The sequence below is a fragment of the Schistocerca piceifrons genome, chromosome 10 (genome assembly GCF_021461385.2).
Source record: "Schistocerca piceifrons isolate TAMUIC-IGC-003096 chromosome 10, iqSchPice1.1, whole genome shotgun sequence".
Classification (NCBI taxonomy): domain Eukaryota; kingdom Metazoa; phylum Arthropoda; class Insecta; order Orthoptera; family Acrididae; genus Schistocerca; species Schistocerca piceifrons.
In genome coordinates this window covers 23,726,450-23,749,983 of record NC_060147.1, presented here as the reverse complement: position 1 = coordinate 23,749,983, position 23,534 = coordinate 23,726,450, and the positions used below count along the sequence as shown (strand labels likewise).

The 23,534-nt window shown below is 39.9% G+C and overlaps 1 protein-coding gene across 1 annotated transcript in view; it reads right to left on the bottom strand.

Moving 5' to 3' along the window:
* Positions 1-21,178, bottom strand: part of LOC124719008 — a 138,263-nt gene extending 117,085 nt beyond the window's left edge. The window contains exons 1-2 of the mRNA XM_047244677.1: positions 21,136-21,178; positions 2,534-2,962 (exon numbers count right to left, since the gene is read on the bottom strand). Of these exons, the coding sequence (XP_047100633.1) occupies positions 2,534-2,937 (404 nt within the window). The 5' untranslated portion in view covers positions 2,938-2,962; positions 21,136-21,178. The remainder of the gene's footprint in view (positions 1-2,533; positions 2,963-21,135) is intronic.
* Between the last annotated feature and the right edge of the window lie 2,356 nt (positions 21,179-23,534).

Genomic DNA, 23,534 nt, shown 5'->3' with positions numbered 1-23,534 from the left:
AACTGATGCTGTCCCACACAATGATGAGTCTAACATTGTACTGCTGCAACAGCTTCCCCATCATCCCGAACACTTGCAGCGTGCCTAGCAAGGGTTGACTGAGCAACTTCCGATATCTCCCCCCAAGCAGTAATTTGATTACCTGCAGCCTGTGACACTTCAAAAGACTGTGCTATATTGAGCACAACTGTAAGCGTCAGATTATCACACTAAATGGTTTTTCGCTGACTTTCCTACCGGGGGCAAGACGAATAACAACATCATACACACTGTGATCAGCGTAGGATTTGTGACAAATTTACGACAACAGCTCAATCCGTAAGATTCTGCAGACCAGGTATTATAAGGATGGTTTGAGCGTTTCTGAGGACGGTAAAATTCTAACACATCGTAAAGACACGTGTCCTGTCATAGCAATAGGTTGAAAAAATATTGCACATTTTATCAAATGATAAGCTCACCAGTTCTTGCAAAGGTGCAAGTTGGCACAACAATTGATAAATGTGTGGCAAAAGCCAGGAAAGAAACCAAGCCCTACATAAGTTTGCATCGCCCACACGAAAATACTGCACATGTTGGTGGAATCATGTTTTGTAGGAGTCCCAATCTTCAGCTGATAGGTCACATGCTGGAAAGGGCAATGGTTGCACTGACGGGAGAGTAACCTGCCACCAACGTGCAGATGCCACCTCATCGAGAGTGGCAGTGAGAGCCTGCTTCTGGACAATAATGCGTTGGAGTATTTTTTCCATCAACGTGTTTGTCCGGTGACTCAGCACTGACACTAACATGTGGAGAAGACATAACCCTCCCTCACTGCCTCGTTTGCTATAGCAAGAACATATAAAATTTATGAAACATAGTACTTTATAGAGCAACACATAAGATACAATGGTGAACAAGTTGTGCGTAGCACTGAACATACTGAGAGGAAACAGCAACACAGGTTACAGAATAGGCTGAGCACTCGTTTGCGATCGCTTAAATAATACGGTCTCTTTGGCGGCTCACCAGAGCCTTCATAAGCAGGCCTGTGAACTGTACGGTTGCACGATCTCCGAAATCGAATGCATCACATGTGAAGGCACATCAACAATATAAGCCTAAAAGTGGTACACAGAGTAAACAATATAAGCCTAAATTATAATCTAAAATTTTTAACAACAAAAACAAAAAGAATGGCCTTTTTATTAAAGTACCCCGCAAGGACTAAGACAATCATCAATAACGTAATGAAACAGGTGTCCCATTTCCAGTATCTAGGATGTGGCATAACTTTTGAAGAAGAGAAATGCATAAATAAGAAATGGCACATATGGGGCACGATTAGAGGAACACTGAAGGATAAAAGTAGAAGAAATTTTATCAAGTCATGGCGGTACCCAGAGTACTAGATGGAGCAGAAAACTGGACATTAAAGACTTAAGCAACTTCAAACATCAGAAATGAAGCTACTTAGATCAGTGAAAGGCTGCACAAGAGAAGATAGAATACAAAATGAAGACATAAGAAAAGAACTGGAGGTACAGCCATTAACTGAAAAAGTAATCCAATGGAAGCAGGATTGGAAAGAGTATGTAATGTGTTTGTCACCTCAGAGAATCCCTCAACAAGCAACGGAATACACTCCTATTGGAAGTAGGAGTGTGAGAAGGCCAAGAAAGAGATCGTGAGGCCAGAACAGGACATAAAGCCTAAGAAATGGGAAAAGAAGAAGAAGAAGAAGAAGAAGAAGAAGGAGGAGGAGGAGGAGGAGGAGGAGGAGGAGGAGCAGGAGGAGGAGAAGAAATAATGATACTGCTTTATCCTTTTTAATTTTCATCTTCAAGTTATTTTAGATATTTTGAGTAGTTGCTGTATTTCCAGCGTGATCTTTGTGTGCGGTAGAGATATGCAAGTGGAAGCGGTTTTTGTCTCAATTCACTTACTGTTGTCAATCATCTGGCTTTGATATCCTCACAGTTTCGCAATCATATGAACAGCTGCTGGCGCTCTGACACAGTCAGTGAGGCCTGACAGTTCATAACCAGAAAATTACCTTAGTCTTACAGTGTGATCCTTTTACAGTCATGACAGAGACCCAATTAATTTCAGTTAATAGATATTCATGGATGGTGCTGGAGACAAGTAATGAAAAAAGGGAGACATGATACACTAACAAATTCCTGAACATTGTTCTCTTCAGTGGGTGACCATCACCATCAAAGCCATCACCCACAAGAAATAAACATCCCAGACACCTCACCTCAAACAATACACCACTGGCTCACCTGAACTCTTTAGTACTTCAATTTGTGTTCATCATATTTTTTTCCCTATTAAAAATGACTGGCTTGATTCTAGAACTAGTTTAAATTAATGACTACACACCGTCTGTCAATGCCTTAAAGGATATGAAGACAAAACATGTTCTCTATTCAATTAAAATAAAACGTGACTAAGAATACCAATTTTACATTTTAATCAGATATCAAGAACATTACTCTCCCCCAAAACGTTCAAATGAGTTTATTACACATTATACGCATCTTACCTGACAACGTATACTTTGTCGTACCACAATTCCGCATCTTGGGACAGACACTTCCAACGCGAGCACACTTTCTGCACTACGTCTAAGAGCTCACTGAAGGTCAGGTACGACATGATCTTTATCATAATCTCATCCGGCAAGTCGAGAATGCTCGCACGATAGGTGGCCACGCTGCTGCCAGTTTCAGAAGTGCACCCATTTTCCGATTCCTCCGCAGTTTTTGTCCCGGCTGCCTCAGAATCTCCCTTAATCCCACCAGTTTCATTAGACTCTGTGCAGTAACACATGGAACTGTTTCCATCTGCTGTTGGATTATGTCTGTCTTCTTCAAGTGCTGGACTCCCACCACTGGCAACTCCACTGTTGGCACTGGAGTTCTCGTAATACGTCGGATAAGAGGCCATGACCAGAGTTGTTGCAGCACCGTCACTAAAAGCAAATGACAACACCGTATTACAGTGTACATTACAAAAGACAAAAGAGAAAAAGAAAGAGAGAGAGAGAGAGAGAGAGAGAGAGAGAGAGAGAGAGAGAGAGAGAGAGAGAGAGAGAATGCGCACGCACATTTTAATCACTCTTGGTAGACATCACACTTACTGCCAGGAGACCATTACCATGAAGCTAACAACTCGACTGTTTTAGAGGAAATAGAGTTTTAATATTTTAGGCATGCTTATATACTTTGTATGATCACTATTATACAAGGAGTTCACAGCTGAGCAAGTAGGCACTTAGTTTCATAATATCAAAGCCTCTGGTTTGCCTGTCACTGCTGGTACTTCTTTCTTCCACTCCCACATAATCCTAACAACAGATTTATTATAACTGTACAAATTATTAATATTAAAGATTTATTATTTTTCCATAATCTTTATCACAAAAAAGGAGAAAATTTTTTGAGGTAGAGTGGGAATTAAAGAAGGTTATTCATGAATTTTCAATCAAATCACTAGTCATTTTATTTATGTTATTGTATCTACATTTTTGACATGTGTAATATGCAGTCTATAGACAACTGTGCAAACTGGAATGATGATGATAGTAGAGACATGGAAAACAATAATCAATGTTTAATTTTTGCATGCAGATGTTTTTCAATGTGCCTACTGCAAAACAAACTTTGTTTACATCCAGTTCTCAGTCATCATACACTTTCGTTACATATCATGCACATCTGCCCTTAGAATTACATGGGAATGTAGAAGAAAATAAGTACAGGCAGAGAGATTCGATCCAGAGATCTCACGCTTATGACACTGACCGCTTATTTGCCCGGCTGCGGAATCCTTGAATACTAGTGACCTTAGAAACTATGTAAACATGCCTAAAATTTTCAAACTCTATTTTCTCAAGAACGGTTGAGAGTTGTGCCTTCCTGTTTACATCACAACAATATTAGGAAAAGGATAGATTGCCACTCACTATAAAGGTGACCTGCTGAGTTGGAAACAGGCACAACAAAAATACTGCTATACATAATAGCTTTTGGCCAAAGTCTTCTTCAGCAAAGAAAACACACACACACACACACACACACACACACACACACACACACACACACACACACACACACACACACACACACACTACCACTAGCAGCTCCAACCGTAATGCAACTGTTGAAGATGAATAGCTATCTGGTGTGGGAAAGGGAAGGGGGAGGGATAGCAGGATATGGGTGGAGAGAGAGAAAAGTACTGTTTGGCAGGAAGTGCAGGGACTAGAGACCACCAGGCAATGTTGAAGTCCTAGTTGAAGTCCTAGTTGTGCTCTATACATCCTGCCAATACGAATCAAATTGATGTAAGAGATGTTGGAGCAAAACAGTGATGGTGGTGGTGAAAGGACTGCATTATGCATCAGCAGATAATTCATGATTATCCCAGTAAGTTGCTTCTTGTAAGAGGCAGATGGATATTTTATAAATACCAATACTTTTCAAGAACCCACTAAGATCTTTTAGCACTTCTCCCAATGTGCCATGAACTAAAGGGAACACTTTCACCAATTTCCACCAACATCACTGTTGTTCGGTTTTCAACTCCTCGCATTTGGCAAATTTTTCCAGTTCTTTCATGTCAATTCTGCCATCACCTCAGAGAGCAATGTCAACTCTTACAAATACCTGGATATAACAATTTGTAGGGCCATGAAATGATCACATGAGCACAATCATAGTTAAAGGAAGTGGCAGACTTCAGTAATGGGAAAACACAGTCAGTCTACAAAACACTCATGCATCCCATCTAGGTGTGTGGGATGCACACCAAATAGGAGTAAGAGAGATACGAGTACTATTGACAGGGGATATCAAGCTGATTCCATGTTTTTAGATTTCCAGAAGGCTTTTGATACCATTCCTCAGTAGTGAGTTCTGATCAAATTGCGTGCCTATGGAATATCATCTCAGATGCGCAACGGGACACATGGTTCCCTGTCAGAAAGGTCACAGTTCATAGTAATTAATGTAAAGTCATTGAGTAATATCTGGGGTTCCTCAAGGAAGTGTTATAGGCCCTCTGTTGTTCCCGATCTGTATAAAAAATTTAGGAGACAATCTGAGTAGCCTTCTGTTTGAGAATGGTGCTGTCATTTATCATCTTGTAAAATCATCAGATGATCAAAACAAACTGAAAAATTATTTAGACAACATCCTGTGAAAAGTGGCGATTGACTAAATAAGTGTGAACTGACCGAAATGTGTACTAAAAGTAATCTGCTAAATATTAGTTACACAAACCTAAAGACTGAACTCAACTAAACATTTAGAGATTACAATCATGAATAACTTAAATTCAAATGATCAGATAATGCTGTGGGGAAGGCAACCCCAAAGGCTGTGATTTAACAGCAGAACACTTAGAAGATGCAACAGGTCTATTAAAGAGACTGCCCACACTACACCTGTCCATTGTCTTCTGGAATACTGCTGCACAGCATAGGATCCACATCAGGTAGGACTGATGGATGACATCTAAAAATTTCAACGAAGGGCAGCTCACTTTTTACTATCACAAAATAAGGGACAGAGTGTCATGGATATGATACGCAAATTGGGGTTGCAATATTAAAAGAAAAACCTTTTCAAACAAAACAATCTTTATTGAAATTCTACATTTCTAGTCTTCATGTGTAAAAATTTATTTCTCAACAGTCATCAATTTTGCTGACACAGCCACAACCTGAACTCCACTTACACTGTTTCATCACTACCAAAGTTAAATTCTCAAATGTGTTGTTGAAGTTTTGGAAACAAGTGAAAATAACATGATACCAAGTTGGGACTGTATGGATGACAATCTACACTCCTGGAAATGGAAAAAAAGAACACATTGACACCGGTGTGTCAGACCCACCATACTTGCTCCGGACACTGCGAGAGGGCTGTACAAGCAATGATCACACGCACGGCACAGCGGACACACCAGGAACCGCGGTGTTGGCCGTCGAATGGCGCTAGCTGCGCAGCATTTGTGCACCGCCGCCGTCAGTGTCAGCCAGTTTGCCGTGGCATACGGAGCTCCATCGCAGTCTTTAACACTGGTAGCATGCCGCGACAGCGTGGACGTGAACCGTATGTGCAGTTGACGGACTTTGAGCGAGGGCGTATAATGGGCATGCGGGAGGCCGGGTGGACGTACCGCCGAATTGCTCAACACGTGGGGCGTGAGGTCTCCACGGTACATCGATGTTGTCGCCAGTGGTCGGCGGAAGGTGCACGTGCCCGTCGACCTGGGACCGGACCGCAGCGACACACGGATGCACACCAAGACCGTAGGTTCCTACGCAGTGCCGTAGGGGACCGCACCGCCACTTCCCAGCAAATTAGGGACACTGTTGCTCCTGGGGTATCGGCGAGGACCATTCGCAACCGTCTCCATGAAGCTGGGCTACGGTCCCGCACACCGTTAGGCCGTCTTCCGCTCACGCCCCAACATCGTGCAGCCCGCCTCCAGTGGTGTCGCGACAGGCGTGAATGGAGGGACGAATGGAGACGTGTCGTCTTCAGCGATGAGAGTCGCTTCTGCCTTGGTGCCAATGATGGTCGTATGCGTGTTTGGCGCCGTGCAGGTGAGCGCCACAATCAGGACTGCATACGACCGAGGCACACAGGGCCAACACCCGGCATCATGGTGTGGGGAGCGATCTCCTACACTGGCCGTACACCACTGGTGATCGTCGAGGGGACACTGAATAGTGCACGGTACATCCAAACCGTCATCGAACCCATCGTTCTACCATTCCTAGACCGGCAAGGGAACTTGCTGTTCCAACAGGACAATGCACGTCCGCATGTATCCCGTGCCACCCAACGTGCTCTAGAAGGTGTAAGCCAACTACCCTGGCCAGCAAGATCTCCGGATCTGTCCCCCATTGAGCATGTTTGGGACTGGATGAAGCGTCGTCTCACGCGGTCTGCACGTCCAGCACGAACGCTGGTCCAACTGAGGCGCCAGGTGGAAATGGCATGGCAAGCCGTTCCACAGGACTACATCCAGCATCTCTACGATCGTCTCCATGGGAGAATAGCAGCCTGCATTGCTGCAAAAGGTGGATATACACTGTACTAGTGCCGACATTGTGCATGCTCTGTTGCCTGTGTCTATGTGCCTGTGGTTCTGTCAGTGTGATCATGTGATGTATCTGACCCCAGGAATGTGTCAATAAAGTTTCCCCTTCCTGGGACAATGAATTCACGGTGTTCTTATTTCAATTTCCAGGAGTGTATGTCAGTGCATCCGAGGCATCGGATTGTTGCAGATGTCGCAGCACTCTTGTGCAGCCTGACTTTGTCATCCTGAAGTAGAGGGTGTTCCATGAGTGGAGGAGAGCTTCAAATTCATGTTTCAGTTTCCTAAGGGCCTGTTTCTCACACATCGAAAGAGTTGTTACACACCACTATATTACATGCAACAACAGTTATGGGCGCTCTAGCACCAGACAGCTGCAATTGTGTCAGAAAAGTGACAAAGGCAACTGACTAATATGCACGATATGTACTACCACAACCGATATCGAGAACAGAATAAAAAATTTGGAGGTATTACTTTTCAGCATGGTCTGTTACATAATTACACTGGGGGAAAAAAAGAAACTTGTGGCACAACTTCACTAAGAGTGACAGAACGCATCCTGAGGCATCAAATGATCATCAAACTGGTAATGGAGGGAAGAAAGAGAGAGTGTAGAGGGTGGTGGGGGGATGGCAAACAGTACAGGGAGATTTAGATTTGAATACACTATGCAGCTTCAAATGGGTGTATGTGGTAATAGTTATGATGCAGAGATAGAGAGACCTGCAGAGGATAGAACAGCATGAGAGCTGAGTCAAGGCAGTCTTCTGAACGTAACAAATAAAAATTACCAAAACAAAACATAACGCAATGAAGTGTGACGTTATTCTGGGAGTGAGATGTCCCACTTCACTGCTCTCCACTGATCAACAAAAGATGTACGTGAGTTAAGATAGATAGTACACTGGAAGTACCCCACTTTCAGGTGGTGTTTTAGCCTGTGCAGATTGGAGTTGTACTGAGCTTGTGATGTCGGTGAGGGGGGGTGGGGGGGTCGTGAACGGGCACCTCTACCTGCTGGGTGGAATTGCCTGCTCTGTGGTGTCACGTGTGAAGGGCTTGGAGAGGATTTGATCTCAGTGACATAAAAGAAATGCTTGCCAGCAAACAAATGATGAAATATTTTTGTACGAATCGTCGTCGTCTTGATCGATTCTCATACAGATGTAAATTCTCTTGTCTGATCAGAATACGTGCAGATGTAGTCAATCTGTCATCATCTAGAATTATGTATTAAAGGCAGTACATGGAGTTCAAACTATCTTGGTGTGTTATTCCATTGGGTACATCAAACAACAGAAATCTCTTTCAGCACCTTTTGATGCAAAAGGGAAGAAGTCCACAAAGAAGAGCTGACCCACAATTAAAGTAGCAATGATTAGTAGGACTCATACCCCCTGAGTGCTTGTACACACACAAAGATTAGCTGGTTACCAAGGTAAGCATGTACGGGCCAAATCACAGTTTAATCTTATTTTAATTAAAGGATGATAAAATAGACGTACATTATATGAAATAAATCACTGTTTAACTAAACAACAGTAAAATAAATTTTCATTATAGCATACTGTTGACTCTGTTGCTACATACAACTGTTAACCTACACTAATGACCCACTCAAAGTATTAAACAGAGGAGCACCATCAGCTCACACCGCTTATCTGATTACTAATCATCTCATAAATAACTGTCTCATTGTGGGACTGTGCAGCTAGCTCAGAATCTGGGTCATTTTTGTGTATGGATTGTAACTTTTTTGTCACCGAGCTCACTATTTATATCAAACTACTGCTGCTCACTTGGACATATGCCAACACAAGTTATCCCAAGTTATCCAATGTTAGCATAAGCAGTAATGTACAAATAGGTACAGTGTTGCAATTATAAAACCACAATGGAATGGTAAAAAAACAATGTTTTTAGTGACTGAGGCAGTTTATACATAAGCATCCTGCCGGAGGGCTAAACACAAGAAATATGGCAAGCAACAAATATATTGCGAATACTTCGAAGAATTAAACTACAAAAATTCTACATATTGACCAATGTATCACCAGGGAGAAACATTACAACAAACAGCTGAGGTGGCCACTCCTAACGGACAAAGTAATCGGTGCAAAAGGCGAGACTGCATCAGCTGCCCCTTCAGCACAGAGGGACAGAACTGCCCAGCACTCGGGAAAAATATCTGTATCTGTGCACATGCAATGTTATTCCATGTGAGCTCTACATATACCTACATTATCTTCCACATTCCCCATACGGCTTATTCATTTTTTCAGGTGGTTGTAAGAGGGCTCAATTCATTTCTCCATCACAGCACGACAGATTCTCACAAAGTACTTACCGTAAAGAAGACACGTCAATTTGCAGACAGGCTCCATTTGGCCAGAGCCTTCATCAGTAAAAGAGAGAGATACATCATTCACACACAAAAGCAAGGCCACCTCACACACACACACACACACACACACACACACACACACACACACACACACACACACAAAAAACAACCAATCCAGCATCTCGGGCCCGAGTTGTGTCTGCGTGAGGTGTGCTTGCTTGCATGTGTGAATGGTGTGTGTATGTATCTTTATGCAAGTGTGTGAATTGTGCCTGCCAGCAACTTGACATGCCTTCTTTACAGTAAGTATCAACCTGTCTTTTCCTACATTGTTGATATTCCTGCCTGACGTTTCCATTGTTTGATTCTCACAAAGGCTGCACCAGCATGTAGTACAGAGGCACACTCTTCTTTCAGCTATTTAACCCCTTTTACTGCACTTGGGAAGCTACAGTGCATTTTCGCTATCTTCGTTAATGTAGCCGTTATGAGCAAATGTCTTTTTCAGGTAGTGCAGTTCTGCTGGTAGGTTACCACCATCACAAATCTTTCGCAGTCTGGGTACCGGCATTCTCACTACTGAATATCACTGTTCAACACAGCAGTTAGTCACTGGAACTGATTTAATTACTAATGTGAGAAGACTTCATTACACACATATGCCTGAAAAACTGCATACGTACACTAGGAATAATATTTGTGACTGAGGTAGATTCTGTAAGTATGAGGGACATTCAGTCAGTAATGCAACACACTTTTTTCTGAAAGAATGTCGGTTTTATTCAGGATTCCAACACAGGATACTATTCCCCAATCTTTTCGATACAAAATTGTATTTTTTAATGTAACAGCCTTACACCACCGTACTGGGAGGGCCCATATGCCTGCATGGAACACACTAATAGCAGATGTCGCAGATGACATATTGCTGTATTGACACCCTCCCCATCGTCCACATACTGTTCCCGTGGAGTGCATCCTTCACTGGGCTGAAAAGATGGAAACAAGAAGTTGTGATATCTGGACTGTAGGGTGGGTGAGGAAGAACAGTCCAATGAAGTTTTGTGAGTTGCTCTCGGGTGCACAGACCTGTGTGAGGCCTCACATTGTCATGGAGCTGGAGCTGGAGCTGGAGCAGTTTGGATTTTTGTGGCTGAAGTCATTTCTCCAATTTCCTGAAGGTGGCACAATAAACTTGAGAGTTAACTGTTGCGCCACAAGGGAGGAAATGTAACAGAGTCCCAGAACATCATTGCCATGACTTTGGCTCAGGTTGCAACTGCGAACGTTTTCTTTGGAAGACAGGGGGGGTGATGCCGCTTCACGGATTGTGTTTTGTTTCCAGTTCAAACTGATGAACATGTTTCATTGTCTGTGACAGTGTTCCACAAAACACTGTCACAGCCTCAAAAAGGTCAAGTAATTCCACACGGATGATCCTCCGCTGCTCTTTATGGTCTTCTGTTCGGTGGCGAGGAACCCATCAGGTACCCCAACTGACGGACGAATGTTTCAGCATTACCGACACAGCCGTCCTGATGTGCAGCAAGGTGTTTGTTTGTGAGCCACTAATCACCTTGAATGAGTCTGTCCACACATTCCAACATTGCAGTAGTCACAGCTGTGTGGGGCCAGGAAGCACGTGAGAGATCGGACAGGTTTGCACGTACTTGTTGCAATGACGACAGAAGCCTCGCCCAACAACTCACTGTGCTTTTGTTTACTGCCAGATCTCCGTAGACATGCATACCTCCATTACAGATGCCATTTTGGAGGCTATATATAGCACCACCACCTATCGGGAAACTTTAGGGGTAGAAGTGCAAGTAGTCAACGGTGTCCCACAACAAATTCTGCATTTCAACTGAAATTGACCTAGAAAAAAAAAAATGTGTTGCATTACTTATTGAAAGCCCCTCATAGATACGAATGGACCACCACTTCCCAACAATATCTTCAAATAAGATAGGCTGTAGAGCCTTCGGAGTGGCACACTAAAAAGGAAAACTACGAAGATTATCTTTCATCCAAACAGTAGTGTCACTTCACAACTAAAGAGGAAAGTAGGAACTCGTTGAGACCCACTATTCTTGAATTGCTGCCTGTTGACGATCTCCTCAGAATTTTAGCCTGCTGATTGTCACTTTATTTGATGCTGATAAGTTTTGCACTCTACATTTTCATTTTCATCTAGTAAAAACCTGACGATTGTCTCAGTATATAGAAAATTAACTTATATGAACCGGTACATTCATGCTTCCTGCCATCACCACTGCATCTAAAAGCACACTGTTCGAAGGATCTCTGATGCAAAAAACTTGCCATAAGAAGTAAACCACTTATAAAATATATATCACAGGCAATTTCAGGAACAGAAAACAGCTGTGGAGGGAAGTAAAAAGCTTGCATTTTGCCGTTATGTGGATCAGTGACAGGAAAGATTAGCTGGCTCCTTAAGAGACATAGTATTAAGTCAATATTCAGGTGTCAGGTTAAAATAAGTCAATTGTTGAAGCACATGAAACATAATGTAGGCCTCAGAAATGCCAGCATTTACAAAATACCACATAACGTATTTTATGGCATAAAAGACGCAACAGACTAGCTCCTGACAAGAACATTGTACTGTTACCAATAAGACAAATTACTTTCAATTCTAGTTCACTGGCATCATAGACTGCAATGACACATCATTGACTAGACACTGTTCTAGGTTTGTGATCGCAGGGTGCGAGGGAAACATTGTTAACAAGTTTGTGAATCCCCACAACTCATGTTTATGGCATCGGTGCGCTACTGCTGCCAGATGAATCCAGTGTTGCCAGATGGAGATAGGTTCCCACATTACTGAATACATGGCCATTTTTAAGACTGGCAGGAATTTTAAATGGAACACTCGAAATTTTTATAATAATTTCAAGCATAAGACACACCTGAACTGTCATTCTCAAGTTTGTAAATAAGCAAGGCATGGTTTACAGAAACAAATATCTTTGCGAGGTTGCAGAAGATTCCTGACAACTTATTGCTTTTTTCTAACGATGTACTTATCTTCTCAACAAAACTGCATACAATGTCTATCATGTTTTTTCCTTGTCGAAAATCAAACTGTTTTTTTAGAATAATGAAATATTTTGGATTCGGGTAACAGAAACTTTTTCAAATATTTTAGATATGACTGGAAGTACTGAGATAGGATGTCAATTTCCCATGCCCTCTCTTGATCCCTTTTTGAAAAGTGGTTTAACTTTGCCACATTTCAGTACCTTTGTCACTTTAGCTAGTGGGTTTGATATTGTGCTGTGTACTACTTTAATAACTGTAGCTGGTATTCCATCTCCACTTCATCTACATCTACATCTATACTCCGCGAGCCACCTTACGGTGTGTGGCGGAGGGTACTTATTGTACCACTATCTGATCCCCCCTTCCCTGTTCCATTCACGAATTGTGCGTGGGAAGAACGACTGCTTGTAAGTCTCCGTATTTGCTCTAATTTCTCGGATCTTTTCGTTGTGATCATTACGCGAGATATATGTGGGCGGTAGTAATATGTTGCCCATCTCTTCCCGGAATGTGCTCTCTTGTCGAGATTTAGGGGGCCTAGTTTCTGTAATGCTAAGACTGCATCTTCTACATCCTTCACAGAAACTTTTAAAAATTTTCTAAGATGTTCAGAGTTTTCATCAAGGCAAAAGGGATTTACTCTGCTGTGATAATCTGTTACACTGACATCAGGCCTTGCTACATATATAAAGAATTCACTGAAGGACTCTGGCATTTGAAATGGACTTACAACAACATGTCCTTCAATGTCAGTTTTTGAAATTTATTGACTATGAACTTTAACATCAAGCAAGGAGAGTTGCCCATATGGGGGGGTGAACGTTTTGAAACCATCTATTTGGTTCAAAAATGGTTCAAATGGCTCTGAGCACTATGGGACTCAACTGCTGAGGTCATTAGTCCCCTAGAACTTAGAACTACTTAAACCTAACTAACCTAAGGACATCACAAACATCCATGCCCGAGACAGGATTCGAACCTGCGACCGTAGCGGTCTTGCAGTTCCAGACTGCAGCGCCTTTAACCGCACGGCCACTTCGGCCAGCCATCTATTTGGTAATGGAGGTTAAGAAGATCCTAGTTGTTACACTCTGCAGCCATTCATCATGGTGGGCTCTCATTTGCTAGTAATTGACAAAAAAATTTTCAGAATTTTGAGTGATTCTCTACAGCTTTAAACATAAATATTACAAGGACTGGTTGTGTAACCAAATGGGTATAGAACAAACCTCATATGCAAGAGGTTCTGGGTTCAAACCCTGTCAGGTGTTGCAGTATTTTTTATTTTTAAACCATTGTCGAAATTACTGATCATTATTTTTATTCAATTAATTGATTTAAGTGTATTTTTTATTTATATTCCTTTGCCACATCATTTTAAGCACTATATTAACTTTTTCAACTGTCTCAATTTTTTTCTTCCCATAATTCTTTTTCCATATGGAATCTTCGTGCATGTGATTTTAATTATTTCCCTGCCTTAACATCAATTTAATTTCTTCTATTTCGTCATCCTATATTTTTAACCATGTTATTGTATTCATTATCCATTATTTCTTTTACTTTTTTTGCTTTAATTTTGTTTCATTTAAATGCCTTCTTTCATTTAAATCTTCATCTATGTCATTTTGTCCACAGTGCACTAAGAATTTATGTTTTAGATGTTTGCATGACAATTACCACCCAAGAAAATGTACGTCTTGCAATGAAAACTACATTTTGTGGTACCACTGCACATATAAACAAATTATTCCAGGTTTTGTTTTTTAACTGGTAGAGCAGCACTTTAAAATGTTTAAATATTCTGACAGATAATTATAGAATTAAATTCACATGCAAGTGGAACAAGATCTATGAGAAGAAAAAAAGAGTAGTTGAGTAAGTTAACACAGGGACTAAAATGACACGACAAAGGAAAATAAATAAAAAAATTACACTTAACCCATTTAACCGAATAAAAATAATGATCGAAGTTATTTCAATAAAGATTAAAAATTAAAAATTTCACAGTTTGACAAAATACAAACACATGACCTCCCCAGTGGAGCTATGGATGATGGAAAATGCAGTTCCAAGTGGAGAAATCAGAACATTTTTGACATATGTTTCTGTTTGAGTTCAATAGATGGGTGACAGTAGCAGAAGCAGCCAAAAACACTTGCCCCATGTATGGGAATAAAGCCACTGGACAGAGCAAGACAAGACCATTGTTTTCTCGTTTTAAGGAGGATCTTTTTGACTCTCCACATTCAGGAAGACTTTTGTGCTTTGAAGAAGATAGTTTAAATGCATTAATCAAAAATGTGATGATTCCACTACCATGCGACATTTGCTTGTAATAAGGAATGTCATAAACAGTGTTCTGGGGTACCACATGCTCTATGCCAAAGTCGGTCACAGTTCTTTCAATACTACCTAGTATTATCTAACGAACTGTGACTGATGCTCGAACAACAGGAAATTAACATGCATTGAGATTAGAAAATAGTGCATTCATAATGGCTAGGCACTAGCCGAAATCTGGATTTGAGTAATAAAACCTGGAGAAAAAAGAAAAGGATGACCAATTGCTGCGCTCTATAATTTATCTTACATATAGTAGAAAGGATAGGAGAAAAGTCACGGCAATATGTTGAAAAAGCAACTGTCATAAATTTCTGTCATATGAATGTATCACCAAATGTCTCCTCCTCAAATTAAGACAATTATATATTTTCTCAATAGTACAAGCTAATGGTATTTCCAAAGAGTGCTGAAGATTTGTTTCCATATAATAAGCCCTGTCTTACAAAATATGTGATGTGTCACCAACTCAAGGTATATTTCCAGAGAGACTGAAATATGCCATTGCTAAAGCCCTCTTTAAGATGGATGTCAATAACTACTGACCTATTTCACTACTGACATCATTTTGCAAAATTTTTGAGAAGGTGATGTACGCTAGAGTAGTATCTCATCTGAGAAACAATATCCTCAACAAATCATAGTTTGAATTTCACAATAGTTTCACCACTGGGAATGTCATTTAAATGTTCACTCACTATATTTTATAAGCTTTAAATAACAAAATAGAGGCAGCTGTTATTTTCTGTGACCTATCTAAGGAATATTACTGCATGAATATTTTCCTAAATGAACTGAAGCTTTATGTGATTGATGGTATGCCCAGCAATAGGTGTCATACCTAACCACAAAAATGCAAAATGTTTTAACTCATCCAACATAGTCCAGGGACATTATTCTGACTGGGGAGAAATCACATATGGCATTCCCAAGGCCCAATCTTATGTTCACTATTGTACCTCGTATACGTAAAGGATCTTCCATCTACTATGCTACAAGCAGAATTGGTTCTTTTGACAATGACACTAGTATTGTAATCAATCCAAGCATACAAACATCAAGAGCAGAAGTGGTAAACAATGTTCTTAAAAGTATCGTTGAATGGTTTTCTGTGAATGGTCTCACTCTCAATTTCAAAAAGACACAACATATTCAATTCTGCACATCTAGGGGTACTGCACAAATGACAAATGTAACACTAGGCGTGGAAATAAGAAATAGGGTAGAAACTTCGAAAATCTTAGGTCTCCATGTTGATGAGAATTTAAACTAGAAAAAGCACATTTTGGAGCTTGTAAAATAACTTAGTTCAACCACATTTGGAAATCTTGGCGAGAGACAGAACAGCAAGATGACATATTTTCATTCAATAATGTCATATAGAATAACGTTTTGTGGTAACTCATCTTTAATAAAGAAAGTATTCATTGCCCAAAAATAGCTGTATGAATAATATGTGGTACTCGCCCATGATCATCTTTTAAATATCTGTTTAAGGAGTTGGGTTCTCTTACCACTGCTTCACAGTATATTTATTCACTCATAAAGTTTGCTGTTAATAATCCACTGTAGTTCAAAACGAACAATGCAGTACACCATTACAATTGCAGAAGGAAAAATGACATTCATTACTTCACCTTAAGGTGGTTTCTAGCACAAAAATGCATGCACAATGCCACAACTAAAACTTTTGATAACTTACTCAGTGATATAAAATCTGAAAACAAGTTGAAAAAGTTTATCTTTGACGACTACTTTTATTCCACAGGAGAAATTCTATTACTGTAAATGGTGGTGGGTAGCAATTACTAACTCTCATCTCATATTTAATAAAAATAGCAATAATAATAATCATAAAACTTATAAATTATCAGCGTGTAGCCATGTTTACAAATTAGCTTAATTTGCAGTATGAATGAAACTGACTTGTTCCACATCATTACAATTTATTGTGCAATTGGCTCATAGAACATGCAACTAACGAGGCTTGTAAAATTCTGTTAGCAACAAGGTGAGTAACAATGTTCCTTGTACAGGTACATGAGAAGTAATAATGTACTATATACCAATGTATTTGAGTAAATATTAAGAATGTAATGCGTGGTTTCAGTTGTCTGAGACCGCAGTCGTGTGTGTGAGTTGCATTTACGTGAGTGGGTGCGTGTGCGTATGTGTGTCTGTTGTTGACGAAGGCCATTTGTTGAAAGCTTTAATTGTGAAAGTCTTCTTGTTGTACCTATCTGTGACTCAGCATCTCCACTATATGGTGAGAAGCAAATTTCCTTCTCATAATATTGTTAAGCATATAATAGGGAGACAAACAGCAATTAATTAACTGAATTGGGAAGGCAGCAGTATTTCATAGTTCCCACCAAGATGGAGTAAAAGAAGCTCCAAGGATGTGCCATGTCTGAATGCTTATTTTAACAAAATACAAGCAAACCATGCAAAATTTGTTTGTGTACTGCATTAACAATAAACTATCACTATACTTCTTAACACTTTTTGTATTTATGTCAGGTACATTTAGTCGAGTAAATTAGAATGGAAGCTGCTACTTTGTAGGCGAAAAAGAAGGGAAAAAAATCACTGCAGCCATCTCAGTTTCACTGTGTTTAGTTTATGTTTGTCTCCTACCAGTAGTTTACTATTTGCTTGATTACTTTTCTTCTCAAAAAAATAAAAAAATAAATAGTGGCCTCGATACTAAGTTTTGTTTACAGTACATGAATACTTATGTTGCAGTTGTATAACAATCACTGCTATTTGAACTGTAACTAACAGTATTTTTCAATCCTTGAACCTACACAGAAGTTAGAAGAAATACAAAGAGCATATCAGACAAAAATAAAAGAGGGGATTAAGAACAATACCGACACATCAAATGGACATGTTGTTGTTGTTGTTGTTGTGGTCTTCAGTCCGGAGACTGGTTTGATGCAGCTCTCCATGCTACTCTATCCTGTGCAAGCTTTTTCATCTCCCAGTACCTACTGCAACCTACATTCTTCTGAATCTGCTTAGTGTATTCATCTCTTGGTCTCCCTCTACAATTTTTACCCTCCACGCTGCCCTCCAATACTAAATTGGTGATCCCTTGATGCCTCAGACCATGTCCTACCAACCGATCCCTTCTTCTGGTCAAGTTGTGCCACAAACTTCTCTTCTCCCCAATCCTATTCAATACTTCCTCATTAGTTATGTGATCTACCCATCTAATCTTCAGCATTCTTCTGTAGCACCACATTTCAAAAGCTTCTATTCTCTTCTTGTCTAAACTATTTATCGTCCATGTTTCACTTCCATACATGGCTACACTCCATACAAATACTTTCAGAAATGACTTCCTGACACTTAAATCAATACTGGATGTTAACAAATTTCTCTTCTTCAGAAACGCTTTCCTTGCCATTGCCAGCCTACATTTTATATCCTCTCTACTTCGACCATCATCAGTTATTTTGCTCCCCAAATAGCAAAACTCCTTTACTACTTTAAGTGTCTCATTTCCTAATCTAATTCCCTCAGCATCACCCGACTTAATTAGACTACATTCCATTATCCTTGTTTTGCTTTTGTTGATGTTCATCTTATATCCTCCATTCAAGACACTGTCCATTCCATTCAACTGCTCTTCCAAGTCCTTTGCTGTCTCTGACAGAATTACAATGTCATCGGCGAACCTCAAAGTTTTTATTTCTTCTCCATGAATTTTAATACCTACTCCGAATTTTTCTTTTGTTTCCTTTACTGCTTGCTCAATATACAGATTGAACAACATCGGGGAGAGGCTACAACCCTGTCTTACTCCCTTCCCAACCACTGCTTCCCTTTCATGCCCCTCGACTCTTATAACTGCCATCTGGTTTCTGTACAAATTGTAAATAGCCTTTCGCTCCCTGTATTTTACCCCTGACACCTTCAGAATTTGAAAGAGAGTATTCCAGTTAACATCGTCAAAAGCTTTCTCTAAGTCTACAAATGCTAGAAACATAGGTTTGCCTTTCCTTAATCTTTCTTCTAAGATAAGTCGTAAGGTCAGTATTGCCTCACGTGTTCCAGTGTTTCTACGGAATCCAAACTGATCTTCCCCGAGGTTGGCTTCTACTAGTTTTTCCATTCGTCTGTAAAGAATTCGTGTTAGTATTTTGCAGCTGTGACTTATTAAACTAATAGTTTGGTAATTTTCACATCTGTCAACACCTGCTTTCTTTGGGATTGGAATTATTATATTCTTCTTGAAGTCTGAGGGTATTTCGCCTGTTTCATACATCTTGCTCACCAGATGATAGAGTTTTGTCAGGACTGGCTCTCCCAAGGCCGTCAATATTTCCAATGGAATGTTGTCTACTCTGGGGGCCTTGTTTCGACTCAGGTCTTTCAGTGCTCTGTCCAACTCTTCAAGCAGTATCGTATCTCCCATTTCATCTTCATCTACATCCTCTTCCATTTCCATAATGGACATATACAAATAACATGGAAACAATGTGGGACATGGTTTGATGAAGAATGTATGAGAAGAATTGAGGAGCATGGCAAGGCAGGAATGAAATTATTTCAGAGAAGAACTAGAGCAAATCCGAATGAATATGATGAAAAGTGTCATGTAGCTAGGAGGGTTTGCAGAAATAAGAAAAGAGCACTACAAAAGAAAAAAAAATGGAAGGAAAAAGGAGATAAATTACACTGCCAAAATTACCAAGGAATATTCCTGCTAAATACTACATATACAGTGATCCCCAAGAGCCTACCTAGGAGACTTACTCCCTATGTGGAAGAGAGACCTGGAGACTATCAGACTGGCTTTAGAAGAAATAGGACAACTACTGACCAAATATTCATTCACATTATGCATACTACTTGAAAAATGTTATGAACATCAAATAAATATACACAAGCTTTATATCAATTTTAAACAAGCCTGTGACAGCATCGCAAGAGTGGCGTTGCGGAATATGATGGAAGAGGCTGGAATACCTAGGAAGCCTGTTAAACTTACTATGATGACCCTCAGTGAAACCAACTGTAAAGTAAAAATACAGGGTGAAATCTCCAGGGAAGTGGAAGTGAAGAGGGGGTTGAGACAGAGTGACAATACCTCCTCACTGCTATTCAAGCTCTGCCTAGAAAAAGTCATAAATCAGATAGAGATAAATAAAGGAGGAAACATAATCGTTTATTGCTGTACCTAGCCTGCGCAGATGATGTGGTATTAATTGCACGAAACACTGCTGTGCTGGCTGATACCTATCAACAAACGGAGAGAGGTACAAGGGAACTTGGCCTGGTAGTCAATATCGAAAAGACCAAATATATGGCAATGACCAACCAGCAAAACCTACCAAATCTCAAGATAGACAACAAGGAGTTTGAAAGGGTGAGAGACTTCAAGTATCTCATATCGACTATCCCAGAGACAAATAAAATTGGCGGCAAGGTGAAAGCTAGACTAGCACCAGGCAAAAGATGCTACTTTGCAACACTATCCATGCTTAGGAGCTCACTTCTATCATGAAAATCTAAAATCCTCATTTACAAAACAATTATAAGAACAGTTATGTATGGTGCCAAGACATGGACCATAACTGCAAATGAGGAAAGGATCCTTAGCATTTGGGAGAGACAGGTTTTGCGTAAGATATAAGGCCCCATATACAATCGAGGTGGTTGATGCATCCGTGCGAATGCAGAATTAGAACAACTTTTTGAAGAACCTGACATTGTCAATACTATTAAAATAAGAAGACTGTGTTGGGCAGGACACGTGGTCGGAATGAAGGAAGGTAGAACAGATAAGAAGATTTTTGATGGTACAACTGAAGGCAAACGACGGGAGGGATGTCCCAGAAAGAGGTAGGACAGAATTGAAGAAGACATGAAAAAGCTGGGTGTCAGAGGATGGAGATGGAAAGCCATGGACCGGATAGAATGGCGAGATATTGCCAAGGCCCTTCAAGGGCTGTAGAGCCAAGGAGTAATAGTTGAATCTAAAACTATGCACAAAATTTATAGAAGAAGTGGTTCACAAGATAGACTTAATTTCTCTAAATACATTAAACCCAATTTGTTGCTTTACGTTAGCTGGGAGATTGTCGAATACCTTACCATCAGAGCACTTTTTTGTAATAAAAGTACACCAGAGTTAAACTGAAATAGATTTTTAATATCAGCATAAAAAATCAGGTCAAGAGTAATATTTGATTCGAGTTGTTGGCTTTGATAACTGACATAATATTAATGGCTACTGTGAAGCCACCTTTGGTGCACATATTCACAGTTCTGCTGTTAGATGGTGAAGCCAATGGATGCGAAAACAAAAAAGCCTGGATGTGGTGACAGACTAAGCCCAAAGTCTAGGTTAGGTTGGAAGGTGGCAGTTTGGTTGAGAGATGGTGAAGTCAACAAATGTGAAACTAAAAAATCTATTACAAATATATGGGATTAACCATATTAGTTTTCTATCACCACATTATCCATGTTTTATATTAACTGCTGATTTAAGTTTTAATTTATTTTACATACAGCAACCCTCTCTGTCTTCACATTTTGCCATTCGGTGCACTAGCCCCACTTTCTCCAGTGCCACCTCTCTGGGTTTTTGGATACTATAGTAAGTGCAGCTTTCCTCGTGGCAGCTTGCATAGGGTTCTAGCTAGTTCAGGTGTTCCTTAAGGCCGAGCCTGCATCACCTCAAACTGATATGTTTTTATTAGCGCTTATAGACAATTTTCCACACTTTGAAGTCACCAGGCCAAGTTCCCTTGTACCTCTCTCCCGTTGTCGATAGGTATCAGCCAGCACAGCAGTGTTTTATGTGGTTAATGCCACATCATCTGTGTAGGCTAGGTACTGCAATAAACGATTAAAAATGGCTCCTCCTCTATTTATCTCTATCTGATTTATGACTTTACTCGTTCCCCACCAAATACCCTTTTTATTTTGTTTCAGGGGCACTTCCTTTTATCTATTTCATAAACACTTCTAGCGGATTTTATCAGTGACGTGGACGACGGGGAGATGCTTCAAGAAAAGCACTGAAGAATGTTGTAGACATAGTTATGCAAGTACTTAATGTGCATGTCTATTCTACTCCATGTAACAGTAATCACTGAGCCTGTGTATAAAGAAATATTATAAAATACTTTCTTTCTAATGCCTGTTTAGATCGCATAAGATGCACCTAAACTGGCATGAAACCATGCATGGTATCAGTAAACTTTCTACAGGCAGAGCATTGTTTGTAGCCCTCATATGAAAATGTGGACATTCAGCTCTAATTGCCTGCAGTTCAAGATAAGGAAAACTTGTTGCAGTGACAACACTTAGCTGTAGATTAGACCATTTAAAAATAATCGTCACTGATATCATGTTACAGTCATCGTGTTGTTTACTGTGTTTGGCACACATTTCCTATGTTACTGGTCAAAGTTGACAACTCATGCTGAATATTCCTCTTAATAAAAAAGAAAAAAAAAAAGCATTCAGGATTAAAGGAGTGAGGGTGTGAGCATAAGAATTCCACGATCTTTAAGAAGGCTTCTGTAAGATGTAAAATTATCTACTTCACATAATATTCCAACTGATCACTTCTGCTGAATAAACACTTAACTTGCACTCCCCTTATGATGATTCCACAAGCAAATGGGGAGTGAAAATACGCAAACTAAAAACTTTTCTACAGGTCAACACAATAAGAGATGCTTCTAAGGACTAATCGTGCTAAACTGAGCTTCTTGAGCTAATTTGCCTAGGATGGCCTACAATCTGTTGTTTTAAGTCTAATGATAAATTCAACTGTTGATTCCATCAATTATATACCAACACTAAATGAGTCATCTGAAACAGCATGTGTGGCAATATCATAAGCATATTACTATAATCAGTACTGACCTAGTCGGACCGCCGTTTACAAAAACCGCCTTTTCGCGTTGTTAGTAGTTTATGTGCGACATATGTATATCACATGCATCAAAATAATTGTCAGATATGTCTACTATGAAATACAAATTTCCTGGATATACCTTCAAGTTTTATGGATTAAATAATATTACACTGGTTGGTACAATGACGCACGTTTGTGGTTGTGAGAGTTTGTTTTCATCATCTGAAATAATAAAAATTGAGAGAATTAGTAATCGTGGTCGTAGTACCTAAATGTAGAAATGATATATAATTGTTACACATATTTATACAACTGAAACACAGTTAATAATATGTAACTTTCCTATCGTGATACCTGTATCACATAGCAAAAGTTTTAAGTCCAACAAAATCTTTTTCCGCAGCCTCTAATAGCATATTGACGATTTCAACGAATCTAACAATTTAGTGCCATTAGATTATAATCAAATAGCTGTATTTACGAACCTTCTTTAATCACTTTATCACCTCTACATCACCGGGAACGGGAAGTTTTTTCATAATACTGCGTATCCCTCAAACTCTTAATTCTTGTTTGGTACGGGATTTTTCATAATTTTTTTTTAGTTGCTGTGGTACAGTTTTCTCGTTAGTATTTAGTTCAACATTAGTATATAATCATGTAAAAGCAGGACGCAGAAAACGCAGCTGGGGATGGCAGCATGCCTGTATTTATTTCACAAACATTTTGTATTTAATAAACGGTTGACACAATTGCGAGCACCACACCGGGCGGAGTAAAAAAAGAAAATAC